Source organism: Peromyscus californicus, unplaced genomic scaffold (genome assembly GCF_007827085.1).
Source record: "Peromyscus californicus insignis strain IS unplaced genomic scaffold, ASM782708v3 Scaffold_10__1_contigs__length_136768540, whole genome shotgun sequence".
In the NCBI taxonomy this organism is placed as follows: domain Eukaryota; kingdom Metazoa; phylum Chordata; class Mammalia; order Rodentia; family Cricetidae; genus Peromyscus; species Peromyscus californicus.
In genome coordinates, this window is record NW_026294391.1 from 91,058,890 (window position 1) to 91,084,445 (window position 25,556).

Genomic DNA, 25,556 nt, shown 5'->3' on the forward strand with positions numbered 1-25,556 from the left:
TTCTTTTCACCTAGTTTCATTTTTTGTAGAGAATATCATTCAAATACTACATACATAAACATATGAAAAATCTCATGCTAATGAAACATTGCTTTTGCATTCTTTATACATTATGCTTTTGTATATTGTTTCAGTAGGTGACAACGGAGAAATTTCTATTCAAAAGCTTCAAAAATCACAGATCTAGGACACTTAAGATGTAAACTCTTGGAATTAATAAGTGATAACATCTACTGAAATTAATGAAATGCTTGGGATTTTCAGTCTCCATTAGTTAGTAACTTTGCATATACTATGCCCAGTCTTTAAGCAGACTGTATTTGCAGAAGACACAATTACTTTGGCTAGAATAACTGGGTCTAACAATATGAGGAAAGGAATCTAGCAAACTGCTCTTCCTAAACTATGATCAATAGAACATCCTAGAGACTTTTTGTAATGGCCACAAAGATAGACAACACCACATTATTATTTGTTACTATAATTGTTATTGTGATACTATGATGTTGGGAACAATTCTCAGCAGCATTCAGTTAGTACGCTAAATAGTATGCAGCATTATCTCATGTATTCTTTTTCTCAATCCCTTGAGATAGGGAATCTTATTTTACCAGTGCCCAAATCTCAGGCTTGGATCAGTTTGAAGGACTGATATCACTTTTACAAGGTCTCACTGCTAGAAGTGGGAGCACAAGAATGGACCTGAGTCTAATAATACCTTTTGTGCTTCTAAGTACTATGACAAAGAGAAATCCCCAACAGTTAGCTAACCCAAAGCTCCAGTGTGCTGTTCATTTTGATTACAACCCTTCAAAGATAGGGAAGACATTAGGCCGAGAACAGACCAGATAACAAATTTTGTGCTGAAGATCGTGCCCCTATCAAGGACATCAGTGGCACTGCAAGATCAGAGGTGAAGATAGCCTGAAATTCTCCCATTGAATGACTAATGAGACTGTCCCCATCAATGTTTTCCCTAAGCTGAGTATGGTCAAAGCTTCTGTTTACATTAAGCAACTCATTCTAGTTGCATCCTTTGAGGTCTTCCCCAGGTCTTGCTCTTAGAGATTCAGGAGAAAGACCCCCAGAGGGGTGAGAAATTGAGGTTTTAAGGAAGTAATTGGCAAGAAGCAGGCCAATGAATTTTAGAGAAAGAGTAAGTATGTTTTCTGAAGATTCCTATCTCAGGGGTAGAGTTCAAAGTGGAGCCCATGAAATGCTTTCAAACCCTGGTAGAGAGAGCTTAACAAGAGGAAAGCCAGAAGAAAGCATAGTTCAGTAGCCATTAAGTTGTTGACCCTCCATAATTTAGTGCTTCTGTGATCTTGGGTTACCTGTTGACCCAACTTCACATTTACTGAACACATATTCTAAGCAAGAGCATTTTATTTATTTATTTATTTTATTTTACTTACTTACTTATTTAGTTTTTTTTTTCTTTTTCGAGACAGGGTTTCTCTGTGTAGCTTTGGAGCCTTTCCTGGAATTCACTCTGTAGCCCAGGCTGGCCTCGAACTCAGAGAGATCCACCTGCCTCTGCCTCTTGAGTGCTGGGATTAAAGACGTGTGTCACCACCACCTGGCGCAAGAGCATTTTATTTTGTGCATAGGAAAACAGTTTTGGGGTTTGAGGAAGTGTTCCATAAGAAAGGTGCAGACATAGAACATAGACGCTATCCTAGATTGGTCTTTACTAGAATTTTTAAGAAAATATTGACTTTTAAATTAAAGAAACACTAAAACATGAGAGAATTGAGGAATATCAAAATTAGAAGATAATTCAAAGGCTGTCTGTACTCAATTTCTTTCAGAGAGGAACTATGTTTTAATTTTAAAGTAATTATGTCATCTCATAATGCTTTGGCTATAATCATGTTATTCATATATCTTCTCAGTAAATGTATCTTTAAAAATGTAGTAACCGTTTTAGGATGAACTGGGCTTTAACTTGCACTCGTTAGCAAATCTACAGTCATTTATAACACTTTAGTTCATACTCCTGTATTACCAAGTGACATTGGTACCAAAAACTCAATTTTCATCTTGTATGAATGACAAATGTGTTGGATTTTTAAAGCTTAAACAGAGACTATTTATTCCAAAACAATTTTCCCTAAACTTTTAATAACAGTTATCTGTCTAGACATCAACTCATATGAAGAAGGCAGAGAAACCTGTCAGAGGGTAAAATGATCAACATCTGAAGAAATGAAAAATTTGAGCACAGGAGAGGTAAATGAAAAAATAAATAAATTGTACTTGAATGTGGTGATTAATGTGCAGGAAAAAATAAGCTCAGAGGTAGACCAAGGCAGGCAGCAGTTAATGTTTCCTTTTAAAAAATCTTGCCAGTAAATCATAATTACATACCAGGGTCATAACATCTTTTTGAGGTGCTACGTTTCATTTAGCAAAGTGTCTTAAAATATGAGGAAACAAAAAGGACAAAAACTGATGATAATGCTAATAAGTCTACCCTTTAATTTCAATATGCCAGGTGATAAAAGAGCTAGGTGAATTTGTTCTCCCTGTGACATAGAATGGAAAAGTCTTAAATAAAGACTATAAAAATGTATAGGGCCTTGTGTACTCAGCCACTATTATGTGGAAACTTGGCTAGAACCCTAGCAGATGAGCAGGACAGGTATAAATGAAGCAACTTGGGAAGCAATGAAGTCAAGGACCTAAGCGTCAGAGTGGCAGAGTTAAGTTTTTCCCAATTGGTACTGAGTTTTCTATTCATCCAAACCCACTAAAATAGAGAGTTAGATAAGGATATTAGGTCATCTGTTAACTTATTTAATTAATTCACAATGTTCTAATATAATAGCAGGAAAAAAGAAAATGAGATATATGCTTCAACTACTTAGAATTGCAATTATCTGAGACTTGTAAATCCAGGTGCCTGTGTGTGCCAAAATTGATGCTTAGAACATAAAGCTTTATTGCAGAACCTGAAGGCATTTCAAGTGCATCTCTTTAGTTTCATTTCCCCCCTCTAGTGCTATTCAGAGGAATGGCCTGCTCAATGTTGAGGCTAGAGATGGGATCAAAGGGAGAAAAGATTTATGGAGACTATGGAAGGGAGACCACAGGGGTGCCTCTTGAGCGGGACTGGATTTTATGGGCAAAAACAAGCATTTTCACAAAAGCAAACCTAGATCTTAATGAAGACAGGGAAGAGATAAGCCTTATCAAAGAAAAAAAGAAAAGTCTCACAAGAATAGCATTGGTGTTTGTGCTAAAAGAAACTCAGGAAATGTGCTCTGGGACCCATCCAAAAAGGTTGTTCTGTGAGTGATAGATGGTGTCAGTAGATGTAAAGGCATAACTATCTTTCTTAAAACAAGTATTATATGTAACACAGGCTTATAATTACATGAGGGGATCTGGCATAGTACTAGGACAATGATTTACATCCTCACAGATAGAGTACAGCATACAGGCTGGAGGGTCTGTAGCCCTTCCTCCCTAGGAAACTGGTTAGAGATAGCCCCTTGCTTGCTGTGACTAATCATATTGTGTTAGAAAGCATTTAATGTTTGGACAGCCATAAACTCAGAAAGAGTGTGAAGCAGAAGGGAAGGGAAGGATGCATGAGCACGCCACTTAGATCTGAGGAGCCATGCTTTCATTCTACTGCTTTTGGCTCTCCTGTGACGTGTACTCCAGCACCAACTCACTCCCCCAATTCCACTGAATGGGAAAGGAGACTGAGATGACATAGGAAAGTGGGTTTTGACAGCCAATTTATAATGAGTCAAGTGGGGACACAGCTGCTGATCAACTAACCACTGCATAACAAAAGTACTGCCTGGAACCAGGAGGCACTACCCGGAGTTTCCCATTGCAGTTAACAAACTTCTGGTATATATATATATATATATATATATATATATATATATATATATATATATATATATATATATATATATATATATATATATATATATATAAAGTTTGTACAGCCTGGAGGCCTGACCAATAAATTTGCTGTATTCATGTCAGAGAATCACGGCTGAGGAGGCAACTTTCTTTTGAAAGGATTTATTAGTCACTGCTGCACAGTCTATAGTATTTGATTCATTTGTTCTTGGTTGAAGAAAACAGAAGGTCAATAGTGCCTTATTGTGGAACTTTGAAGAGAATGTATGCCTTAAATATTTAAGATTCTTGTTTTGTGAAGTTAAGGATTTAATCTAGGGTCCATGTTGGGCAAGTCCTTTCTATTTATCTGCATTCCTTCTTATAGGCATACAGAGGGGTTACTATACCAGCCAAAATAATGCAAGGGTTAAAAAAAAGGTTTATTTGGAGATGTTTATGCCACAGAACAGTATTGTCACAGAAAGTTCTTGTATACCTGTTATGCTGGCAGGAAGATTTGGAAGGAGTTCAAAGTCAATCTTGTCTACATGGTGAATTCAGGACCAACCTGTGCTACATGAGAACTAGTTTAAAAAAATCATTTTAGCCGGGCGGTGGTGGCGCACGCCTTTAATCCCAGCACTCGGGAGGCAGAGCCAGGCGGATCTCTGTGAGTTCGAGGCCAGCCTGGTCTCCAAAGCGAGTTCCAGGAAAGGCGCAAAGCTACACAGAGAAACCCTGTCTCGAAAAACCAAAAAAAAAAAAAAATCATTTTATTTAAAAAATGTGTGACGGGCAGTAGTGGCACACACCTTTATTCCTAGCACTTGGGAGGCAGAGCCAGGCAGATCTCTGTGAGTTCGAGGCCAGTCTGGTCTACAGAGCGAGATCCAGAACAGGTACCAAAACTACACAGAAAAACCCTGTCTTGAAAAACTAAAAAAAAAAAAAAAAAAAAAAAGTGAATCTACTAATGTGACAATTTGTGATTTAACTTAAATACATTTTTAAAGAAAGAAAATGATTGAGTTGATTCCATGGAGGTTCTGGCTTACAGAGTTAATCATGGCATTGGGGGTGGTTAGGGTAATTCCAGTATATCTGAAAGTTATTTAGCACAGTCTAAAAAATCCTAGATGAAAAGATGAGAGGCTAGGCATCAGAAGTACCTTGCTGGTTCTAGCTAAACTTAGAACTTCCACTGTTTTGCTGGAAATAGGAAACATTGGCCTTGGCTGTCTTCTAGTCAAGTGAAAATTGGATTACCATCCTTGATCCATGGTATTCTCGAGGATGGCAAAGACTAAAGGCCAGGTAGGAGTTAATATTGATTGCTAATGGTTTTCAGGGACAATGTAGATAATGGCTAGTAGTTCTTTTTTTCTTTTGCTTTTTTTATTATTAAGAAATTTTCTATTCATTTTACATATCAACCACAGATTCCTCTGTCCTCACTCCTCTCGCCCCTCTTCCCAGCCTTCCCCCTCATCCCACCCCCCATTCCCACCTCCTCCAAGTCAAGGACTCCCATGGGGAGTCAGCAGAGCCTGGTACATTCAGTTGAGGCAGGTCCAAGCCCCTATCCCCTGCACCAAGGCTGTGCAAGGTGTCATACCTTAGGCACTAGGCTCCAAAAAGCCGGCTCATACACCAGGGATGGATCCTGACCCCCGCCCCCCAAACAGGTCAAGCTAAACAACTGTCTTGAATATCCAGAGGGCCTAGTCCAGTCCCATGGGGGCTCCACAGATACTGGTCCACAGTTCATGGGTTTCCATTAGTTTGGCTAGTTGTCTCTGTACTTTTTCCCATCATGATCTCGATGGCCCTTGCTTATAGAATCCCTCCTCTCTCATCAATTGGACTCCTACAGCTTGGCCTGGCGCCCGGCTGTGGATCTCTGTGTCTGCTTCCATCAGTAACTGGATGAAGGCTAGTAGTTCTTATCTGTACAGAGTTTTTCCAGAAACATCACATCCTCATGAGATGTTAATTGGAAGACTCCATTATCTCCTCGTGTAATTTGTGACAAAGAGCATGGGTTGAGGATTAAATCTATGGCCACTAAATGGAGCACAGGGATATTCCTAGACATAGAAATTTCAGTGGGTTGTTTATGGGACTCTGATAAACCCTTCACAATCATACTCTGTAGTTAGTGACTAATAGGTTGAGGAGGAAACGATTATATTCAATCTGCCTGTTAACAGCAAGACTGATCAGTTTCAGTAGAAAATGCTCTGAAGAAGAAAGAAATATAATAGGATAGTGACCTAATGTCCCAGAAATCTTGATGCTATCTTCTAATTTTTCTCTCCAATTATAAGATGTTGTTAATGCTAAGACCATTGCGAAGGCTTACTCTCTGCCAACATGGAAGAAAAAGAGAACCATCTTACTCAAAGGATCACACTTTGGAAATCACAATCTTCTAACATGGTTGTATTTCATCACAGCAGCACACATGAAGGGCTTTGATGGGCACTATGGCAAGCTTGTGGGCTCTGAGCCCTGTTCTTTCCAAGAAAGCCAATGAAATTCTACCCCTAGCATACAGTAGCAGTGGTTAAAAATAAACATGTCTTTGAGGCAGAATTGGACCGTTGTTCAGCAGTTTCTAACCCCAGTCTAGATGACAAATTTTAGAGAATTTCAGGGAAAAGGGGGATTAATGGAAGTGGGCCAGAATAGCCATTTCTTGCTTTCTGGAGGCAGCACAATTCGAAGGACCTAGCAATGAATAGGACTTTTCTTCTTTCCAGTTAATTGATTTCATGTAAACATAATTTTCAAAAGACTACAAACAGTACCACACAAGCCCACACATACAAGCCCCTCTCTAACAGCACATATCTAACTCTACAAGATCCCATTAATTTAGGATCAGGAAAACATAATTTTTACTACCTATAAGATCTATAAAAGAATGAATGAGTGAAGCTGCCAAACCATTCTTTCATGCTATAACTAAAATTTAAATCCTGCTAAGAAAACTTTTCTAATTATAGTGGTCTCAAACTGGTTCTTCGCTCAGTCACTGAAACCAATTATATTTGGACTTAATGTTTCCCAAATATGTTTAACCTGCAGTTTCAGGATTGCTATGAATGCAGCCTAACAAAAAAAATCATAAGCTTACTTAAAACATAATTAATTTTTTATCAAAATATATCTACACATGAAAATATCACAATGAAACCCATTATTATGTATCATTAATAAATGTTAATAAAGCATTATGAAATTCTTTTACTACTTTACTTTGGGAACTTGATTACACAGTTCTCAAGCATGGACTTCATAGATGACAACATCATGTGACAAAATCAAAAGGTTGATTGTGGCTGGCCCAGAAGAAGCTTTTAATAAAATAGGAGACCTTTTCGTCAGTTGGGATGTATTGGGTCACAAAATGGATAAAATAATAGGCAATATAGAATTGTAGGAACACAATTCAACTTGTGGCTGTGTAAATGATGTTTCTGTCTATCATTTAGGTGGCCACTTATCATTAAGCTCCAGTCCCTTTCATCTACAAAATGGTTATCATAACCCATATCTAGTTCAAATCAGATGAAAGAGTGCTCTTTAACCAGATTTGTGATGGTATTGTTATTATTAATCATGTCAGTCTTTGAAAATAGGTTGCTTAGAATTCCCTCTGGGAGAACCATACTCATTTCAATTCAGTAGTTGTAAAATATTTCTTATTATATATTATTGTTTATCACTTTAGAAGTTTAACCTAGCCGGGCGGTAGTGGCGCACGCCTTTAATCCCAGCACTTGGGAGGCAGAGGCAGGCGGATCTCTGTGAGTTCAAGGCCAGCCTGGTCTCCAAAGCAAGTTCTAGGAAAGGCGCAAAGCTACACAGAGAAACCCTGTCTCGAAAAACCAAAAAAAAAAAAAAAAAAAAAAAAAAAAAAAAAAAAAAAAAAAAAAAAAAAAGCCTAACCTAAAGAGAATTTCTTCTTTATTCCTTCCTTTTTTATTTTCTTTCTTTCTTTCTTTCTTTCTTTCTTTCTTTCTTTCTTTCTTTCTTTCTTTCTTTCTTTCTTTCTTCCTTCCTTCCTTCCTTCCTTCCTTCCTTCCTTCCTTTCTTTCTTTCTTTCTTTCTTTCTTTCTTTTTTTGAGACAAGGTTTGACTGCATAGCCCTGTGTGGCTTGGAACTCACAGTGATCAACCTGCCTCTGCCTCCTAAGTACTGTGACTAAGAATGCTACCTGGCCTGGCTATTAGAGAATGTCTAAGTAATGCATATTGAGCTGCATATTGGAGATAAGGCACCTAAAGGAGACCTGACTATAAATCACACTGTACCTGAGAAAGAACATTGAGGACTAAGGAAGGTAACTGAGTAAGTGTTGGCAAAAGTGAAGTAGACAATAATTTTGAATGTAAGAAAGATGGTTACATAGGGGAAATTGCACCAGAATATCTGCTGTTGAACTTAAACTCACAGATTTGCAGTCTTTGAAGACACCTAAGTATATGTTTGGCATGCATAGAATTTTGCATCCTTTTCCATTCTTCCTGTTTGTCCTTCCTTACATTTAGTGATAAAACAATGACTGGCCATGAGTAATTGTGATGATATATTGTGCACCCCAATAAAACTTATCTGGGAATCAGAGGACAGAGCCAGCCACTAGATTAGACATAGAGGCCAGACAGTGGTGGCACACACCCTTTATCCTATCACTGGGGAGACAGAGATCTGTCTGGAGCTCTGTGAGTTCAAGACCACACTGGGAATAGAGCCAGGCATGGTGGCACAAACCTTTAATTACAACACTTGAGATCTCACGCCTTTGCTTGGGAAGCACATATGCCTTTAATCCCAGGAAGTAAGATGGCAGGGTAGAAAAAGGTATATAAGGTGTGAGGAAACAGGAACTCATACTCTTGATACTGAGGATTTCATAGAGGTAAAAACTCGTGGCTGGCTTGCTCTGCTTCTCTGAACTTTCAGCTTTCACCCCAATGTCCAGCTCCAGTTTTTTTTTTATTATTATAAGACCTTTTAAGATTCATGTTACAATTAGTCACTGATTAAGGCCTAGTTATATATTGGCATAAATTCCAGTGCCTTCACTTGGTAGCCTTATGATTCTCAGAAAGCTATTTAACTCTTCTGAGTGCCAAGTTTTTTTCATTTGTAAAATGGAATAATGACAGTATTTATGGTATAGAGTCAGATATACATATTATTTCAAAAATATTCATTATTATTTATGAAATAGATAATAGATACTGTTTACAACCTTCCTTCATAAATTTTCCCAATAATGATTCAGTCTTTACAGTTATTCATTAGCTCTTTCAAAACTATCCTGTCCAAATTCTTAGCAAAAACCAGAAAGAAAGAAATATATTAGTAATAGTGTAGATATTACTTGTATTTTTGTTGCAAGTTATTCAGGATAATGTTTAAAAGTATCGGGGGTCAAAGGGAGGAATCTAATTTTAGACAGTGATAAATGGCAGAGAAAATATGTGGAACCCTTCCGTAGTGAAGAGCTCTTAGGAAGATTAATGAATAGACAAATAGTAACCAATGGTAATACTTACTTAAAATTTAGTTGATTCTTTTAACTCATCAATTTAAGAATGACCCCTCCTTCTTCCCCCCTCTTTCTCTCTGCCTATGTTTGTGTTGTGTGTGAAATATTAGTTTGGTATTATAAGAATGTTTATTAAAGTTAAGAACTTGTGGATTCCTGCGAACACACTGCTGACACCTACGTGTGAGATTCTAGTAATAAGAAGCAAGAATAATTTTTGCTCATAAGTGATGTGATACGATAAGTAGGTCTAATAGAACAATGCTAGCTCACTCACGTCTAAGTTTATTGTAAGAAATTACTTATAGCATCTGTAATCCAGCTGTTCTAATGGTGTGCATATTTTGGAGACCATTTTTAAATGGTTTGGATACATTTTCCTTCATTATGTAGAAGCCTCAATTTAAATCTATAGTTACTGCAGAAAGTAAAAGGGCACTAAAAGACAAGCCATGGCCACGAAATGCAAATGATTATGATAATGTTCACAAAGGTCATGGCAGATAGGCAGAGAGTAGAAAATTTTTCAAGATGGGTGATAGGAACATGGAATCATATGGCACTGTTCTCTCTGCTTTGTGTATGAAATTTCCTATAAGAAAAAAAGTGACCTTATTACTAAGTGAATAAAATAAAGGACTCTGTGAGAAAATATGGATGAAATCTCCATTCCCACACACATGCCATAAACAGAACTGACATTGCACTGATGCATGGTGATGCTACATGTAATAACCCCAGGTTCAGTGTGGAGAGTAACAAGATCACCTGGTACCACAGGGTAAGTCTTGGAAAAATATTAGAGCAATATTTGAACAGTTTCCTTGTGACATTCTTTGACAATGTCTCTAGTCTACAAATTATATCATTGAATCATATAAAAATCAAATTCCTCCTCTGCATCCTGAGGAAGCAGAGATGTGACACAGACCGAGGGGCTCTTACCTGAAATGCTTAGCAAAAGAAGTACTTAGTTTTTTTTAGGGATGGGATAGAATATTTATATGTATATAATAAAATATCTTAGGGATGGCACTCAAGTCTAAACACCAAACTCATGTATCATTCATATACACCTTATACTCATAGGTTGAAGGTAATTTTTATGTAGTATTTTTTAAAATTTCATGTATGAAACCAAATTTCCTAGCTTCAAATTTCTCCTCATGTATTCATACTGGCACACAAAATAATTTGGATTCTGGAACATTCTAGATATTGGATTTTGGACTAGGGTTGCTCAAACTATTCCTTCAGATATTCTGGACCATCCTTGTCACATGTTCTCATGAGAATCCTGTTCCTGTGTATTAAAACATGACTTTATAACAGAGATGTCTCCTTTATCATCTATGTTTTTAGCAATAGTCTAATAAACCGGGTCCTTTTCTTAAGCCATGATCAAGAGACAATTTGCTTAAGGTAAGTGGCTTCTTTGAAGAACTTTATGATATATACAATAGCATGTCACATCAAGCATAACTCCAAATTGAGATAGGATGATGGTGCTGTGATGTATATATAATGCTTTCAAAAGTTTACTGATTCTCTTTACAATTTTTATTCCTGATCATTATTTGACATCCAAAATAATAGTAAGAAATCAACCTAGAATAATACCATATATCAACTGGCTTGTTTTTGATGGAAATGCAGGAAGGGTGGTATAAATTCTTCCTTGTTTTAGTCTTAGAAAAAGTCTGGACGAGGCAGTGACACACGCCTTTAATCCCAGCACTCAGGAGGCAGAGCCAGGTGGATCTCTGTGAGTTCAAGGCCAGCCTAGTCTACAGAGCAAAATCCAGGACAGGCACCAAAACTACACAGAGAAACCCTGTCTCGAAAAACCGGAAAAAAAAAAAAAAAAAAAAAAAAGAAGTCTGGCTCCTGTGGCTAACCCACATAGGGCCAGTTATTTGTTTACTTCATGAAAGAACATGGGTTTGTTGACATAGGAATTCCAGGAATCTGATTTTATGACATGGAGTTCATCTAAGTACTTAAAAGAAGACACTCAGATGTAAATTTTCTTCTGTTCAAGATTAAAGGGCCAGATTCTGTTGTTGCCACTTGTCTTTGGGAGTAAATCACAGCAATCAGTTAGACAACTTTCTTTATAGTAGAACCTGGCACAATAAAAAGAAAACAGACTATGAGTCAGAAATCTTGAGTTCCAGTTCAGGTTCCCCTAATGCTGGACCAATTAGTTACATACCTTTGGGCAAATCATTTAATCCCATCTTTATGGTCAAAGGATCACAGAAGAGTAGTTATTCCTTTACCACAGCAGTAAACAGTAGGAGGTAAGTGAGAGGCAAAGGGAGACTACTTCCTTGACACTAAATTTTCTAAGCTAATGTATCTGTTTATCATTAGGAGGCACAGCAGCCATGACACCAAATGGTAGGAGGAATTCAAATCAAGAAAAAAAAAAGACCAAAAATACCTGGCACGAAACAGCAAAATCTGCAGTTTACATACACAAAGGTTATCAAATGGATAAAAATTGTTTGACTTCTGCAGAGGTAAGGACCCAGAAAAATATTTCCAGACAGATCAGCAATCTTTCTACAGGGTAAATTAAATAACAATGTGACAAGGTCATTAGCGTTGTTCCCTGAATATTTCCAGCTCTCCATCTTCAAGACACATGCTAGGACTTTCTTTCAGTGCACACAAGAAAAAGTGACACATTCCACCTATAAATAATATTTAATTAGTAACACAGTAAAGAACTTCCAGAGTTCTCTTGGTCTTGCCACCACAAGTAGTATGTCAGATTATGGCTGCTCCAGTTAGGTCCTCAACTGAGGAAGAGGTACTGGCTCCACAGTGACCATGATGGCCATGCTATATATATAAACAAGAAATGACCTTGGGTTTTCCACACAACTGAACTATGGAGGGTGGTTTGCTGTGCAGTGTGATGTATCCCATCCTGGGTGATGGGATGGCAATTATGAGGGCAAGTATCCTGCCCAGTAGTGGACAAAAGTAGCTTGGCTGCTTTTCTCTAGGCTCCTCGGCACTTGTCAAAGGCTTGTGCTTTCAAGTGTTCTAAGATTCTGTTATGAACATAAGCAGGAATATGTCACTGCTACTGGCAGCTAATAGTGGACATGAAAAATAAAGAGGACAGCCAGGCAGGACAGGACAGGCTCAGGGGACTGGTAACCTGATATAAATCCTTCCTCTCACTCTCTTCCAAGTAAATAGTGACTGAAAGTCATGTGGCTCTTCAGTGGCTCATCCAGAATAAGTGGCCCCAGGCCAATATGAAGCAAGCAGGTATTCTTTCTAATAGAGCTGGCCCCCCACTTGTCAGTCTCTTTAGCAGGAGAACGTGAGAAAAGCTGTACAAACAAGGAAGGAGGAAGTGTCTGTTTTTCATGCCCCGAGGCCCTTAGGGTAACCAGGCTAAGAATAGTGTTATAAACTGGGGGATGAAATTACACACACACACACACACACACACACACACACACACACACACACACACACACACACACCTTCACAATTTAAAGCTAACTAATCTTTACCTCAGTTAATTTCTCCCTAAGACTCAGAGGACCATGAAACCCTGCCCTAACCAGGTCTATTAATGGCTACAGGGCTATTACTAGGCCAATGAAGAGCACTGCAGAAGGTTGAGGCAGTAGTAATTGTTGGTTGTCTTCTTGGCAAGGTCTCTGTCTACTAGAAGCATGTGAGAGAAGTGCTGAGATGACAACTCACTGCCCATGGCAGCTACAGTTTACTGAGCCCATGCAGTGAACAGGGATGTTAGGAACACTCTAGCTAATCCTCTCAACTATATGAGCTAGCTTTTATATTTTATATTTTTCCACAGAAAGAGGCTGAGGAATACCAAGAAGGTATAAAAACCATGGAAAGGGACTATTATTGAAGGCAAAGGAACAAGTGTAGGTTCAGCACGTATAACCATATTTATTGCAGCACTGCTCACAATAGTCAAGATGTAGAGCTACTCTGGGTGCCCATTAGCAGATGAATGGTTAAAGAAAACATATATTACAGTCAGTTTTCTTTGTATGTTCATGTCATTTCATGTGTGTGCACATAATGCATGCTCACCTGTGCATGAGCACACGCATGCAAGCGTATGTGTATGTGGAGGCCTGAAGTTAACACTGGATGTGTTTTTCTTTTTCAATTTCCACTTTATTTATTTAGACAGTTTCTCATTGACTCCAGAACTCATCTACTCCAGCTACTTTAGCTAGCCAGCTTTCCCCAGGGAATCCCTTTATCTTTGCCTCTCAAATGCTGGAATTAAAGGTGACCACCACAATTTTTGTGGGCTAAAGTATTTGGGAATAATTGGTTAAATGGAAAAATAGCTATGCAGCAGAATATCTTTGTTAATAGGAAATACATATTGTTTGGGGATGATGTGGCATCATGCTGTCAACTTACTTAATAATGGCAAAAGAAAAAATCCATTTAAATTGTCATTTCACCATTTTAGTGTTGTGTATATTAGATTATCTTCAAAAACTTTTGAAACAATTTAAAACTTACAGAAAAGTATCAAGTATAGTGCAGAATAAAATATTTCAAATGAACACATATTCTCTCAGATTACAGTGTGAGTATAACTAAAACGTAATAATAAATGTATGAATATGAATCTTCTATAATGCAGAAGAGTTGCACTCAATTTGACTCTGAGTTACTGTGTTTTATATTTAAAAATTGACTTTCACACTGCTCTATATACTGACTGAAAATGAGGAGTCAGTAGAGAGAACATCATCTACCTCTCCTAGGACTTTTACCTATAGTAGACATTGAGGACTGTAGCGACTGGTGAAATCAAGTCGAGGGTTCAAAGCAATTGCTGGATTTTAAAACAAGGTAAACTACAGCTCTTCTAGCAGGGCTATTGTACCTTCAATTTTGAGCATAATCTTAGGGTATAAAGCAGTGAGGGGCAGATCTGAAAGGAGGGAGAACAGAAGAATCTGGAAATTAAAGGGTTGCAGCTGCAAGCTTTTGACACAATATACTGCTGCTTTGTTCTCATCATTCTACTAAGACATAAAACTCAGAAAAATGAGGGGTAGAAGGTAGTTCAATATACAGCATTTACTTAGCGTCCATCTTGCGCGCGCGCGCGCGCACACACACACACACACACACACACACACACACACACACTCCTTTTTATCTTTAAATTAATTTTTATACAATATATTTTGATCACATTCTTTCCCCTCCCCAACTCCTCCCAAGTCTTTTGTCTTAAATGGGAGATTTAACAAGTAATGAAAACAGAAAAGCCCACTAAATTTGATATTTAATTATTAATTTCAAATTCTATTTGTTGTTTCCCTTACAGAAAGGAAATGTATACGAATAGTAATAACATGGTAAATAATATTTAACAAGAGTAAATGGGATATGACTTAAGAGACTTGGAACTTACTCTTCATCATTGACTAGTGAAATGAAAGAATGTGCCTCCAATGGAAGGGAATCACATGGTTGGTGTCAAGTCTCTAACAATAACCACAACATCAACAATCACATTCTAAATATTCATTAACATTTACTGGGTACCAGTAAAGATATGAAGAATTTCGTGTGTGTTTTCTCCTTAAATTCTATGAAGTGGGTGCTATTGTTTCACAAATAGAACAATGAAACACAAATACGTTAAATGGTTTCCTCGGGGAGGGGGGAAGAACCAGGATATTGCATATGAACTTTGATTAATGATTTAATTCCAGCCCTGGTCTGTAGCAATATCTGTCCAATAGACAGTCCTGTTATGAATTACATGAGCATCAAATGCACACATCCCTAGTGTCTGTCTATACCTACAAAGCATTGCAGTAACTGCTATTTAGGGAAAATAGTAAGATCGTCATGGAGTTTTTCCCACTTTTCTTATACCCTCATAGTTGTTAGAACAGTCAACGCCATGTATCCCATATACTTACTATGACTCTATCTACTCATCTAGCCATCCATTCATACATCTATGCATACATCCAACTAATCTTTGCCTCTAACCTGTTCATTCTCCCAAATCATCTCTTTTATTCCTTCCCCTGCTTAAGAAGTTGTAACAACAGCAACATGTCCCCTCAATACAAGCCAAATTCTTTTCTGCTTTGATGTTAAGGCCTCCCATAATTTGACCCTGTTTCAACTCTGCATAGTTATTTCCCTCTGCTCTGCAGAAAAATCATCCTGTGCTTTGGCCAGATATTTCCTAAGGTCCTCCACTTAACCATATTTATATCTGCTACAGCTATACTGGGAGGTGGTTCAGAGTGTTCACTGCAAAAGGAAATGTGACTAAAGTCAACTGGGGGCTGAAGTCTAGCCTGCTTTATGCTCAAATAGGAGTGTGGCCTAGAGCAGAGCTATATTTGCTTAGAGGAAAGGGGGGCTTTAACTTTTTTTTTTTTTTAAATTGGAGATGATCTCACAATGTAGCCCTGGCTGGCCTGGAACTAACTATGGAGACCAGTCTGGCCTTTAACTCACAGAGATCTGCTCACCCCTGTCTCCTGGATGCTGGGAGTAAAGGCATGTGCCACCATGTCCAGGCAAGGATGCCTTTTTAGTTTCCTCAAAGTTGATGGCTATGATGCACATTAACCTCTTCTCTTTCAACCTTCTATAGCACTTCATTGTGTCCTGTGAATTTTAATGAGGGTCGAGGAGGTATTTCAACAATCCTACAACATCAGACTTTAATTTCACTACAAATATATTTTAAACTTAAAGAAAGTAGTGAAACAAAGTATGCACTATGTAAATGTGTTAGATTCCATATATTTAAACATTGGAAAACATCAATGATCATGTTAGTATATGCTGCAAAGTTAATTTTTGTTTGTGTGTGTATGCATTTGTGTATTATTGAGATAGAGACAGAGAGAATTGTGTGGCTACTGACTGGGAAATACAGGTTTCTGTTTAACTGAGGAATATCTTGAGACTGCAATACAAGGTATTAATCCAAACAGCTGTTACCTGATGAGATGCACTATTAGAGTGCATCAGAATTTTCTCAACATTATGTAACCAAAATAAAACAGAGATGCTGGGGACTAAAACATCTAAGGTTCAAGTTAAGATTTTTTTTACATTCTTTTCAGTTTCATCTTAGTGACTCATAAACAAAATACTTATTTTCCTCATGTTTGTATTTTGGGAGATTGTATGTGATTTTGGCTGTAAGGAAGTGTATATAAAGATGTAAAATTTGAAAAATTCTAATAAATTCTTTCTTTACCTTTAATAATATAGACATTATTATCCATAAAATACTCTGGTTATTTCAAGCTAGGCACTAGAAGATATTTATTTATGCAGTTTTATCCCTGAATTTAAGGGAACTGCTATACTCACAAGCAGAAGTAAGGAAATCACAGGCATTTTGTATTGTTTCTGTCAACTTCTTCCCTTAAGTAAAGAAAAATGGTCACTTAAATGCTTAGCAGGTCTAAAAATGTATCACTTAATGTTTATTCCCTCAAGAGAAAAATCTGTCTTTTGAAGACCAATTTGGCCTACAGAAGACCCAAGCCAATATATTCCAGGGAAGCCTAGCATCTGTGAAGTAAATGTATATGTTTCATGGTCAAAGAAATTTGGAGTAGCACAGGCTCCCCTTTAACACAAGCAAATCAGATTGAAAGACAATGGCAAACTAGTCCCATTGATGTTAAACAAAAGGATTAGGACTTCAAAGATGACTGGAGAGGTGCCTTTAGAAAGAATCTTTGGTGGAGACGAGGATCTCCATAAGAAGTCACAAAAGTAGGGCCTGAGAGATGAAGTAGTTTTGGATAATTTGTAACAAAATAAATAACAATCCTAACTCTTATTTCTCTCATAGGAAGCTTGAAAAACATGCTTAACAATAATCAAGCAATTTTCTCTAAACTGTTCCCAAAATGGCTTCCCCAAGAATCTCTAAGAGAGTGAAAATTACAGTGAGTGGAAAAGAAAAACAGAAATAGTCATTTTAAAAAAGGAATATATTTAATCATTTTCCTAAGATCATAGATTATAATGGAGTTGTATTTGAATGTAGGTGTATTTGTCTCTAAACACAAAGCGCTTTGAATCATTCTACAAAGAATTAAAATCCAGAAAAGGAACGGTAAAGTTGCATGTGGAACTTCCATAAGGAACTTGAGAAGAGGAACACACATCAAGGCTTTGTTACGGGAGTCTATAGGTTCAAGGCTGGTCTCTGTCAGTCTCACCAAGGTAGGTCTAACCAGCCGCCACCAATACACTATTAAAGTAATAGTAAAAACAGGTAAAGGAGGTTTGTTAAATGTGGCCACTTAGGGAAGAGTAACAAAGTCCAGTGCCTGTCAAGTCCATCTTCCAAGTGCCAGATCCAAAGGAAACTCCATGGATTAATATGCTAAAACTTTGGACTTCTGAAGTCTTAATATAACGGTAGCAAAGCAAGAAGGAAAGAAATCTGAAATATTTCTCATTTTTCACATACCTTAAATCATTTTCTCAGACCTTTACAACTTGCATTTAATGGAATTTCCTTTGGACCTGACACCAAGGTCCTGACATGACTTCTAGCTTTACACACAGAGCAAGAGGTATGCTTAATTCAGCACTCCTGGTCCAGTTGTAATCCTACTCAGTACTGACCCTCCATCCTGTAGGCTCCAGCCTGTCCTGAAAGGTGATCTGATAAGTTGTCAGAACCGTGTGAAATGGCTTCCTGGGAGACAACTTCCCCTTCTGGCTGGCACCAGGCTTCATTCAGTCTTTTTCTTTTCCCAGTATGAGATTATTGGGGAAATTCCATTTTCTCAGAGTTCATTGTTTTAATAGACTGATAGTCAAAGCAGGGGGTGGCAAACAAATGTCCCTCTTTAGAATATCTTTGTTCCTGCCTGTATGGCTTCAGATTGCCTAAACTTTGTAAATCTGGAGGCGGGAGATAGGTGTTGCAGAAGTGAGTCCTTTGTGAATAAAGGGCTCCCTATTGGATTGACTCCACAGGGAATATCCAACAATAACTTCAATGCCAATTACAACTCACAAACTCACATAGATAAACAAGCCAGAGTACAGGTATTAAACTAATGCTTTTTTAAGACTCCTCTAACTTCAATTCTCAAAATGTACTAAGTCACATTGGGTTAGGACTTGACATTTCCCTTCCCATCTTCAACCAGAATGTCTGGCACACAGTAGGCTCTAGATAAATTTTCACTGAAGGAAGGGCAAAAGAACAAACAGCAGTAGCCATAAGGAAATAAAGAAGGCAAACTTAAAGAAAAATTAATCCCTAAACTGGGTTTTAAGGGACTGAGAACACAGCCATGCATAGAGACAGTACAATAAGAAAAAGCAGAGGGAAGGCAGGCAGAAAGATCTTCCGTAGATTGAGCCAACATCAGCAGGACAACTGTAAGCCAAACTTGAGTGCCACAGGACAACAGCAGCGGGGGGTTGGATGGTACTATGGGGTGCCATGACCCTGTTTGTTTTAGAATAAGCACTGTGGCTTTTGGAGAGGAAGGCTATCAGCAAAGGAGGTGGAGCAGCAGGAGAGGACTGAAGCCAGAACAGTTCAGTTTGTTTGTAGAGACTCCAGATAAGAGATGATAAAAAGCCTCAATTGGAGACAGCACACGGCTGTGCTTTTACCTAATTCTACCTTTTCTTAGATCTGTGAGCTTAGATAAATCTTAAATACCCCTGGCAAGAGAATACTTGTCCTATATTATTTCACAGGACAGCCTAGAGCTATTTATGAAATGAGAGAACGCTTTGTAAACTTCAAACACTGCAAGATATTTGTTACTGCCATAGACATGGAGAAAACAATGAGGAGGGCAACATTAAAACATGACCATTGCAGTAGCAGAATCTAGAAATGAATCTGCTCTGATATCTCTTTTGCTCATCTTCTTATGGACCATTTGTTAAAATTGGGGGATTATTTTTAATTTCCCATTAAAATTACAATAAATAGAGGATAATTGTCAGAGGTGGGATGGATATTTAAGACCTACTTTGCACACAGTATGTTCACACTATCTCATTTAACTTTGCAAAGCACAATAATACCTAAGGAGGAAGATGTCATTTCCTTTTCTGGTGATGAGCAAAATAAATCTAAGGAAGGTAAATTAAGTCATATAACTAGGAACAGTGGATAGAGGCAACTCAGAAGAGTGGATAGTGGATAGATGATAGATTCTATCATCTCTTAGATATTATAACACTGAAGAGAGTTTTTAAAAGTATTATTATTATTATTGTTGTGTGTGTATTGTGAGGCGGGTGTTGTGTGAGATGTGTGAGGGGGAAAGATACACACATGTGGATCTCAGAGGACAATTTTGTGGAGTTGGTTCTCTCCACCTTGCGTGTTGAAGTGCTAGTGAACTTGCTCACTTAGCTATCTCACTGACCCCAGAGGGTTTTTTGTTGTTGCTTTTTTGTCATTAAAGCAATCAGTATTGGATTTGTCATTAGTAACTCTTAAGACACACAAAGAAAAGACAATTTCTGAAAGCCATTCGGAGTAGACTTGTATATTCACTGGAAGGTCATGCACTAATCACGTAAAAAAGCCAGTTCAGAAGCTATAGATGTATGGATGGGAAAACCAGTCTAGAGATTTTTGATAAAATTAGTAAAAGTCATTGATGATATGTACAATGAGATTGGTGATTGATTCTATAGTTTGTTCCTAAAACTGCATGGATGGTGAAGAAAGTAAAAATAAAAAAGGTAGTAGTAGTAAGTTGAAATGTCAATGAGAGTGACTGGAAAATAGTTCTATCTTTAGATACACTGTGTTTGGTGCAAAATAAAACAATAGCTGGCATCAGTCGAGTGCTTATACTAAACTCCAGACCCTGTTTTAAGTGCTTTATATATATCAATGCTCTGAGAGACAGGGCTTAGTAGGCAATATAGGGTTGGAGCTCAAAAGATACAGCATCACTGAGATATAAATTTGATTGTTATCAATATACAGAGACATAGTTAATGCTACTGAGACAAAAATGTGGCCAAGTATGAAATGCTGAGAAAAGTTACAAGTTTAAGACATGGAACCCTTAAGATTGTAAGTTCTTTGCAAAAGATCATGCCTGATTTGTTCACCACTGGAATATTAGAGTGTAACACATTCCTTCCAGTATAGAGGTCGCTCCATAAGTATCTATTGAACGAATACCATTTTTAAACTATCAAAGAAGCATTAGTTAATGGGCCACAGAATTCTGAAGATCAGAAGGAGGATTTCAGAAGGATTAGAAAGTGGGAAATTGAAAGTAGGAAAGACAGAATGGATACTGGCAAGAAATCCTTGGAATTGGTAGTTAAGCAGACATTGGTAGCTGAAGCACAGTAACTGTAGTGGAGTAGATTCAGTCTGGGCTGTAATATAATACAGTGTTAAAGAAGAGAAGAAAATAAAAGAGAAATTAGCTTCAATTGCATTGAAAAGGTTAGATTTACTGAAGGAAACTAAATTACACATTTTTACATTTCTGGGTTTGCTTTGGGTTTTGGCTTTTGGTTTGCTTTTCAAATGTAGGAGAGTTCAATATTTGTTATAGAAAAGAAACTGGAGATAGAGGCCTGCTCTGGCGTGTAGTTGATATAAAATGGACTCCATACTTTTTTGTGTGTACTTTTTTGTTTATTTAGGTACCCTCTGTCTTTTTGGTTTTATTGTAGAGAAAGAAATAGAGAGAAAGAGCATGAAGTTGGATGGTTAAGGTGGTGGGGAGTTGGGGGAGGGGAAAGGCTATATTGTGTGGATTTTTTTTAAAGGAAAAAAAAGACAGCCACCTAAAAATAAACTGGGAAGGAATTCTGCTGATTTCTTTCTTTCAAAAATATACATTATAATTTACTTTTTGATAATTTCACACATGTACACAGCATTTTTTACCCAATTCACCCCCCATATCCTCCTCTCTTACTCTTCTCACACCCCATCACCACTTTACCCTCCCAGCTTCATGTACCTTTTACTTTTGAACCCACTGAGTCCACTTAACACTGCCAGTGCATGATTGTAGGGCTACTGGAGCATGAAAGACCTACCTGGGGGCACATTCAGAAGAAAACTGACACTTCCTCCAGCAGCCATCAGTTGCAAATGGCTCCTGAACTCCATTAAAACAACATTCATACTTTGATGGCTGCTGTAATGACTGGGTCAGTGACAATGTGAAGAAGTACCCTGGGTATGCTCACACTTTTGAAAGAAAGAAGCTAGTATTACAATCAGATCTTTACTTGAATATGGATGACAAACATGTTTTTATCCTTTATTCTCTTCCCTACCCAAATAAGTGTCCTATTAGTCTTTTGACTTTATGTATGCTTGGGTGTATTGGAGACTTTAATGAATGCACACTTGAATACAGGCAGAATGAAATAAAAACATAAGGACTCTCACTACTTTCAGGATATATTTTATATCCTAGACATGATAGTCTAGGATGAGGGTTGTATTTTTTGTATGTTTCCTACGAAGATACTTTACTATTAAGCAGTCTCTATTAAGGAACATAATGAACAGCCCTGTATGAAAAACAAGTTTCCAGAGAGTAGGGTGCTATGTTTATTTAAATTTCTGTATATTACATAATCTGCAACAGACCCTTATGAACTTAAGCACTTAACTAAAGGATTTCTGGTGTTCTACAATCCTAGGTTCTGTCTCAGTAAGAGATACTGTGCACATACTTCACCTGAAAACCAAATCTAATGGATTTTTAACATTTAGCTTTCCATTCCTTTGTGTAGAATTGCTTTGTAAATTCTTAAAAAGAAAAAGCTCAAATGTAACTAAATGACATTATCTTTAATTGCTTATCAATATTCCATTATTGGCAACTTAATTTGCACAGCATGAAGAGACTTTCTCGCAATGAAATGCAACAGAGTTCCTGTGAGTGTATTCATACGTTATTTGCATTAATATCACTCCAACAAGGTATTGCAAATTCAAATGCCTACAACTATCTGGAAAGCAAAAAAAAACAGCACAAGTACAGAGAGCAGAGTCTAAATGAAGAGAACACAAAATGCAAAGACATTAAGAGAAAAAGCATCCCCTCAATAATGGCATCTTCTGAGAAAGTATTTTGTGACTCTCCTCTCTCTCTCTCTGTCATTAAAAAAAGAGCTTTCTAGCACCAATGACGATTTGCCCAAGTAAAGAAGACTGAATGCAACAGTTCTGGAGTTAAGGTAACAGAGTAAGTATTGTCCGTAGACCCCAAGACTTATTCCAGTCTTAACCATGGTTATTGCAGCTGACATAGCAGGTGTCATTGTGAAACAATGAGACAAAAGTGTACAACCCAGATGGAGAGACTCACTTCAGTGCTTTGAAGGACTGAAAACATTATCCTTTACCATAAGAATTGACAATAACTTGGAAATGCCTGTCCATCTACAATGATCATATATTGATTTTACTTAAAAAAAAATCAGAGTCTAAAAATAGAAGTTTTACTGGGGGGTATTCTACGTTTTTTTAACCAGTGGCAAGATTTCTGGACAAAGTGAAATCAAAAACTGGCATTTTCAATAAATGTAGTATAGACCCTTAAGGAAACTCATAACTAAGCTTATATATTGGAAGAACCAGGTAAAAAGGTGTACAAGAGCCTGAGATCAATATTTCTTCTTACAAAGACTATCAGAAACATACTTAAGAGCTGATATTCCGACTTAAGGGGTCACTAAATTTTAGAATTCAATCTTCTGGTATTATTCTTTCTTTATAGGAAAGATCATTTCACCTCACTGATATTTTCTTAAAGACATCATGTCAGGACAAAGTGCTTATTTTTTCACAAGTATGTTGGTGATCTTACTGAATTGAAATAAATACAGCTCTAAAAAGTATTTGAAACTTTTTTTTAAAAAAGGGCCAATCAGTTAAAATAATTACAGTTCACAAGATGAAATTTTCAAGCATGTTTATTTATTGTTTATGTTGTAAATGACTTTAGCTGTTATACTTTTTCTTTTTCAAACCAACCAATGAGACAGTACTCAATTAGTTAATAACTTATTATTTGAACAGCATAAGTAACTAGCTCAACTGGAAAACTGGCATATCTGATCATTTAGTCATTCCACCTTTGTGGAATTATCCTATTAATGGTGTTGGATACTTCTCTACTTTCTGGGGTTCGTTAAACTTTTTTTGACCAGATGTCTACACAAATTCCTTTGCCTGCAGTCCCTAGGTAAGTTCATGGATAATACCTAAGCAGCCCACTAAAAGTTCCGTTTTAGAAAGCTTTTCTGTTCCAAGCATTTTAGCTTTTTGATACATGAAAAGACTTACAAGAAAATACAAAGTTTAATTCCCATTTGATTGGTGCCACTTTCAAGTCCCAGTCCTTTATGCCCTTTTCCACCCTTAAATTTATGTGTCAATCCTTGCTCTTCCAGGTTAGGGAAAGCTATGTTTCCTCAGCTTTGCAGATCTGCCTATGGGTGCAAAAGAAGGCATCGGTGGCCAGTCATCTGAAGTTGTCCTGAAGAGATTCACGAATGTGTACATCTTCCACTACTACCTCTATTTTCTATTTTCCAAACCTACAGCGATGTTTTAAGACACGAAGATTGCTGAGTTCCAAGAGCACTATACTAACACTATGCTTGCTATTCCTCTTCAAGAACCCTATTAACTTCTATTAGAAAGGCTCCGTTTTGGTGCAACCCTCTGTTATCCCCAACAGAAACACAAGAAGAAAAGAAAAAGAAGGGGGGGGATGTCTTTTGAAGCCTTACCGCTTCTGCCAGTTCTTTGGTCAGGCATAAGGAAACCAGGAACAGCCACAATCTGAAAGGAGAGGGAGGGTGAGAAACATGGGCTCTCTGGACTACAGGGTCCTGAGTGAGCAACACCCGCCCCCCATGTCCCTTTTGATGCCTACTCGCACTTTTTTTTTTTTCAGTGACAGAAGTGCAAGTATAGTCCGGGCTGAACAAAGCAGCCCAAAGTTGGAAAGAGGAAGGAAGTTCTGAGCAGCAACAGCTCACCCAGGGTGCATGCTTGTGGCTCCTCCGGAGCTGGGTCCCAGGAGACTGCTAAGCTGCTCCGCGGCGCGGGCTCATCAGGGCTCCGTTGATGCTTGGCAGTTTGTTCCTTACTCAGGACAGTGTAAAGGGGCGAAGTGGCTTAGTTTAGAAGAAACTAAAGTCAGCTGCTAGATAAAAAGTGCCCCGAAGGAAAACACACTCAGCGGTGCCCGCTACAACTTGTAGCACTCAAGAGATAGTTCCATGCGCCAGGGGAGGAAGGAATGGAGGGGAACGGGGCGGGGTTGTCTGCTGTCAATCATCCCCCCTACCTTGGGAAGCTGCTTGTCTTTCTTAATTTCAAGCATCTCTATACATAACAGTCCCAAAGCTTCACGTGCAGGTCTCTAGAGACTTATACACAAAGATCTATGCAACTAGGCATCATACATTTCCATAAAGTAGCACATGAATAGAATTAGGTATGCTACTACTACATAGGCAGATAGACCCGAAAGTGCCCTGGCACAGGGACCCAAATGCGTGAACTCTTATTCTTATTCTAATTGATTGTATGCTAAGCATTTAGGAAGGTGAGGTGGGTGGGGGGTGGGAATCTCTGTAGTTGTAAGTCTACAATCTCTAAATTAACTAGAACCTGAGATCTTCATAAAACTGATTCAAAATGTAGAGAGAACGTAGTTTAACCCAGGGCCTGAGAATAGAAATGTTCTGAAGAATTCTTCAGCAAATTCCTGAAAGACACTCCAAGGAAGTCCACACAAAGTATCTTCTTGGTCTTTTGGTACTTAAAAAAGGTCTATAAGATTATCAAAGCAATATTCATGCCTACTCCATCTGGGAGACACCAATTCAACTACCGTTAGCTCCATATAGACATTTCTAGTGAGATGTTTGTCTTTATTGTACAGAATTATACTAATATTATTTAATTATCTGCCATAAGTCCTTCTGAAATACAATTATGACAGTCATACTACCTTCTATATTAGATAAATATAGGTAATAAATGTTAATTATGGCACTCAATGTATGTAAATAAAAACACATAACTAAGTTATAATA

The 25,556-nt window shown here is 37.7% G+C and overlaps 1 protein-coding gene across 1 annotated transcript in view; it reads right to left on the bottom strand.

The window, feature by feature from the left end:
• Positions 1-24,743, bottom strand: part of Col4a6 (collagen type IV alpha 6 chain) — a 285,743-nt gene extending 261,000 nt beyond the window's left edge. Inside the window, exons 1-2 of the mRNA XM_052737073.1 lie at positions 24,492-24,743; positions 24,240-24,291 (exon numbers count right to left, since the gene is read on the bottom strand). Of these exons, the coding sequence (XP_052593033.1) occupies positions 24,240-24,291; positions 24,492-24,502 (63 nt within the window). The 5' untranslated portion in view covers positions 24,503-24,743. The remainder of the gene's footprint in view (positions 1-24,239; positions 24,292-24,491) is intronic.
• Between the last annotated feature and the right edge of the window lie 813 nt (positions 24,744-25,556).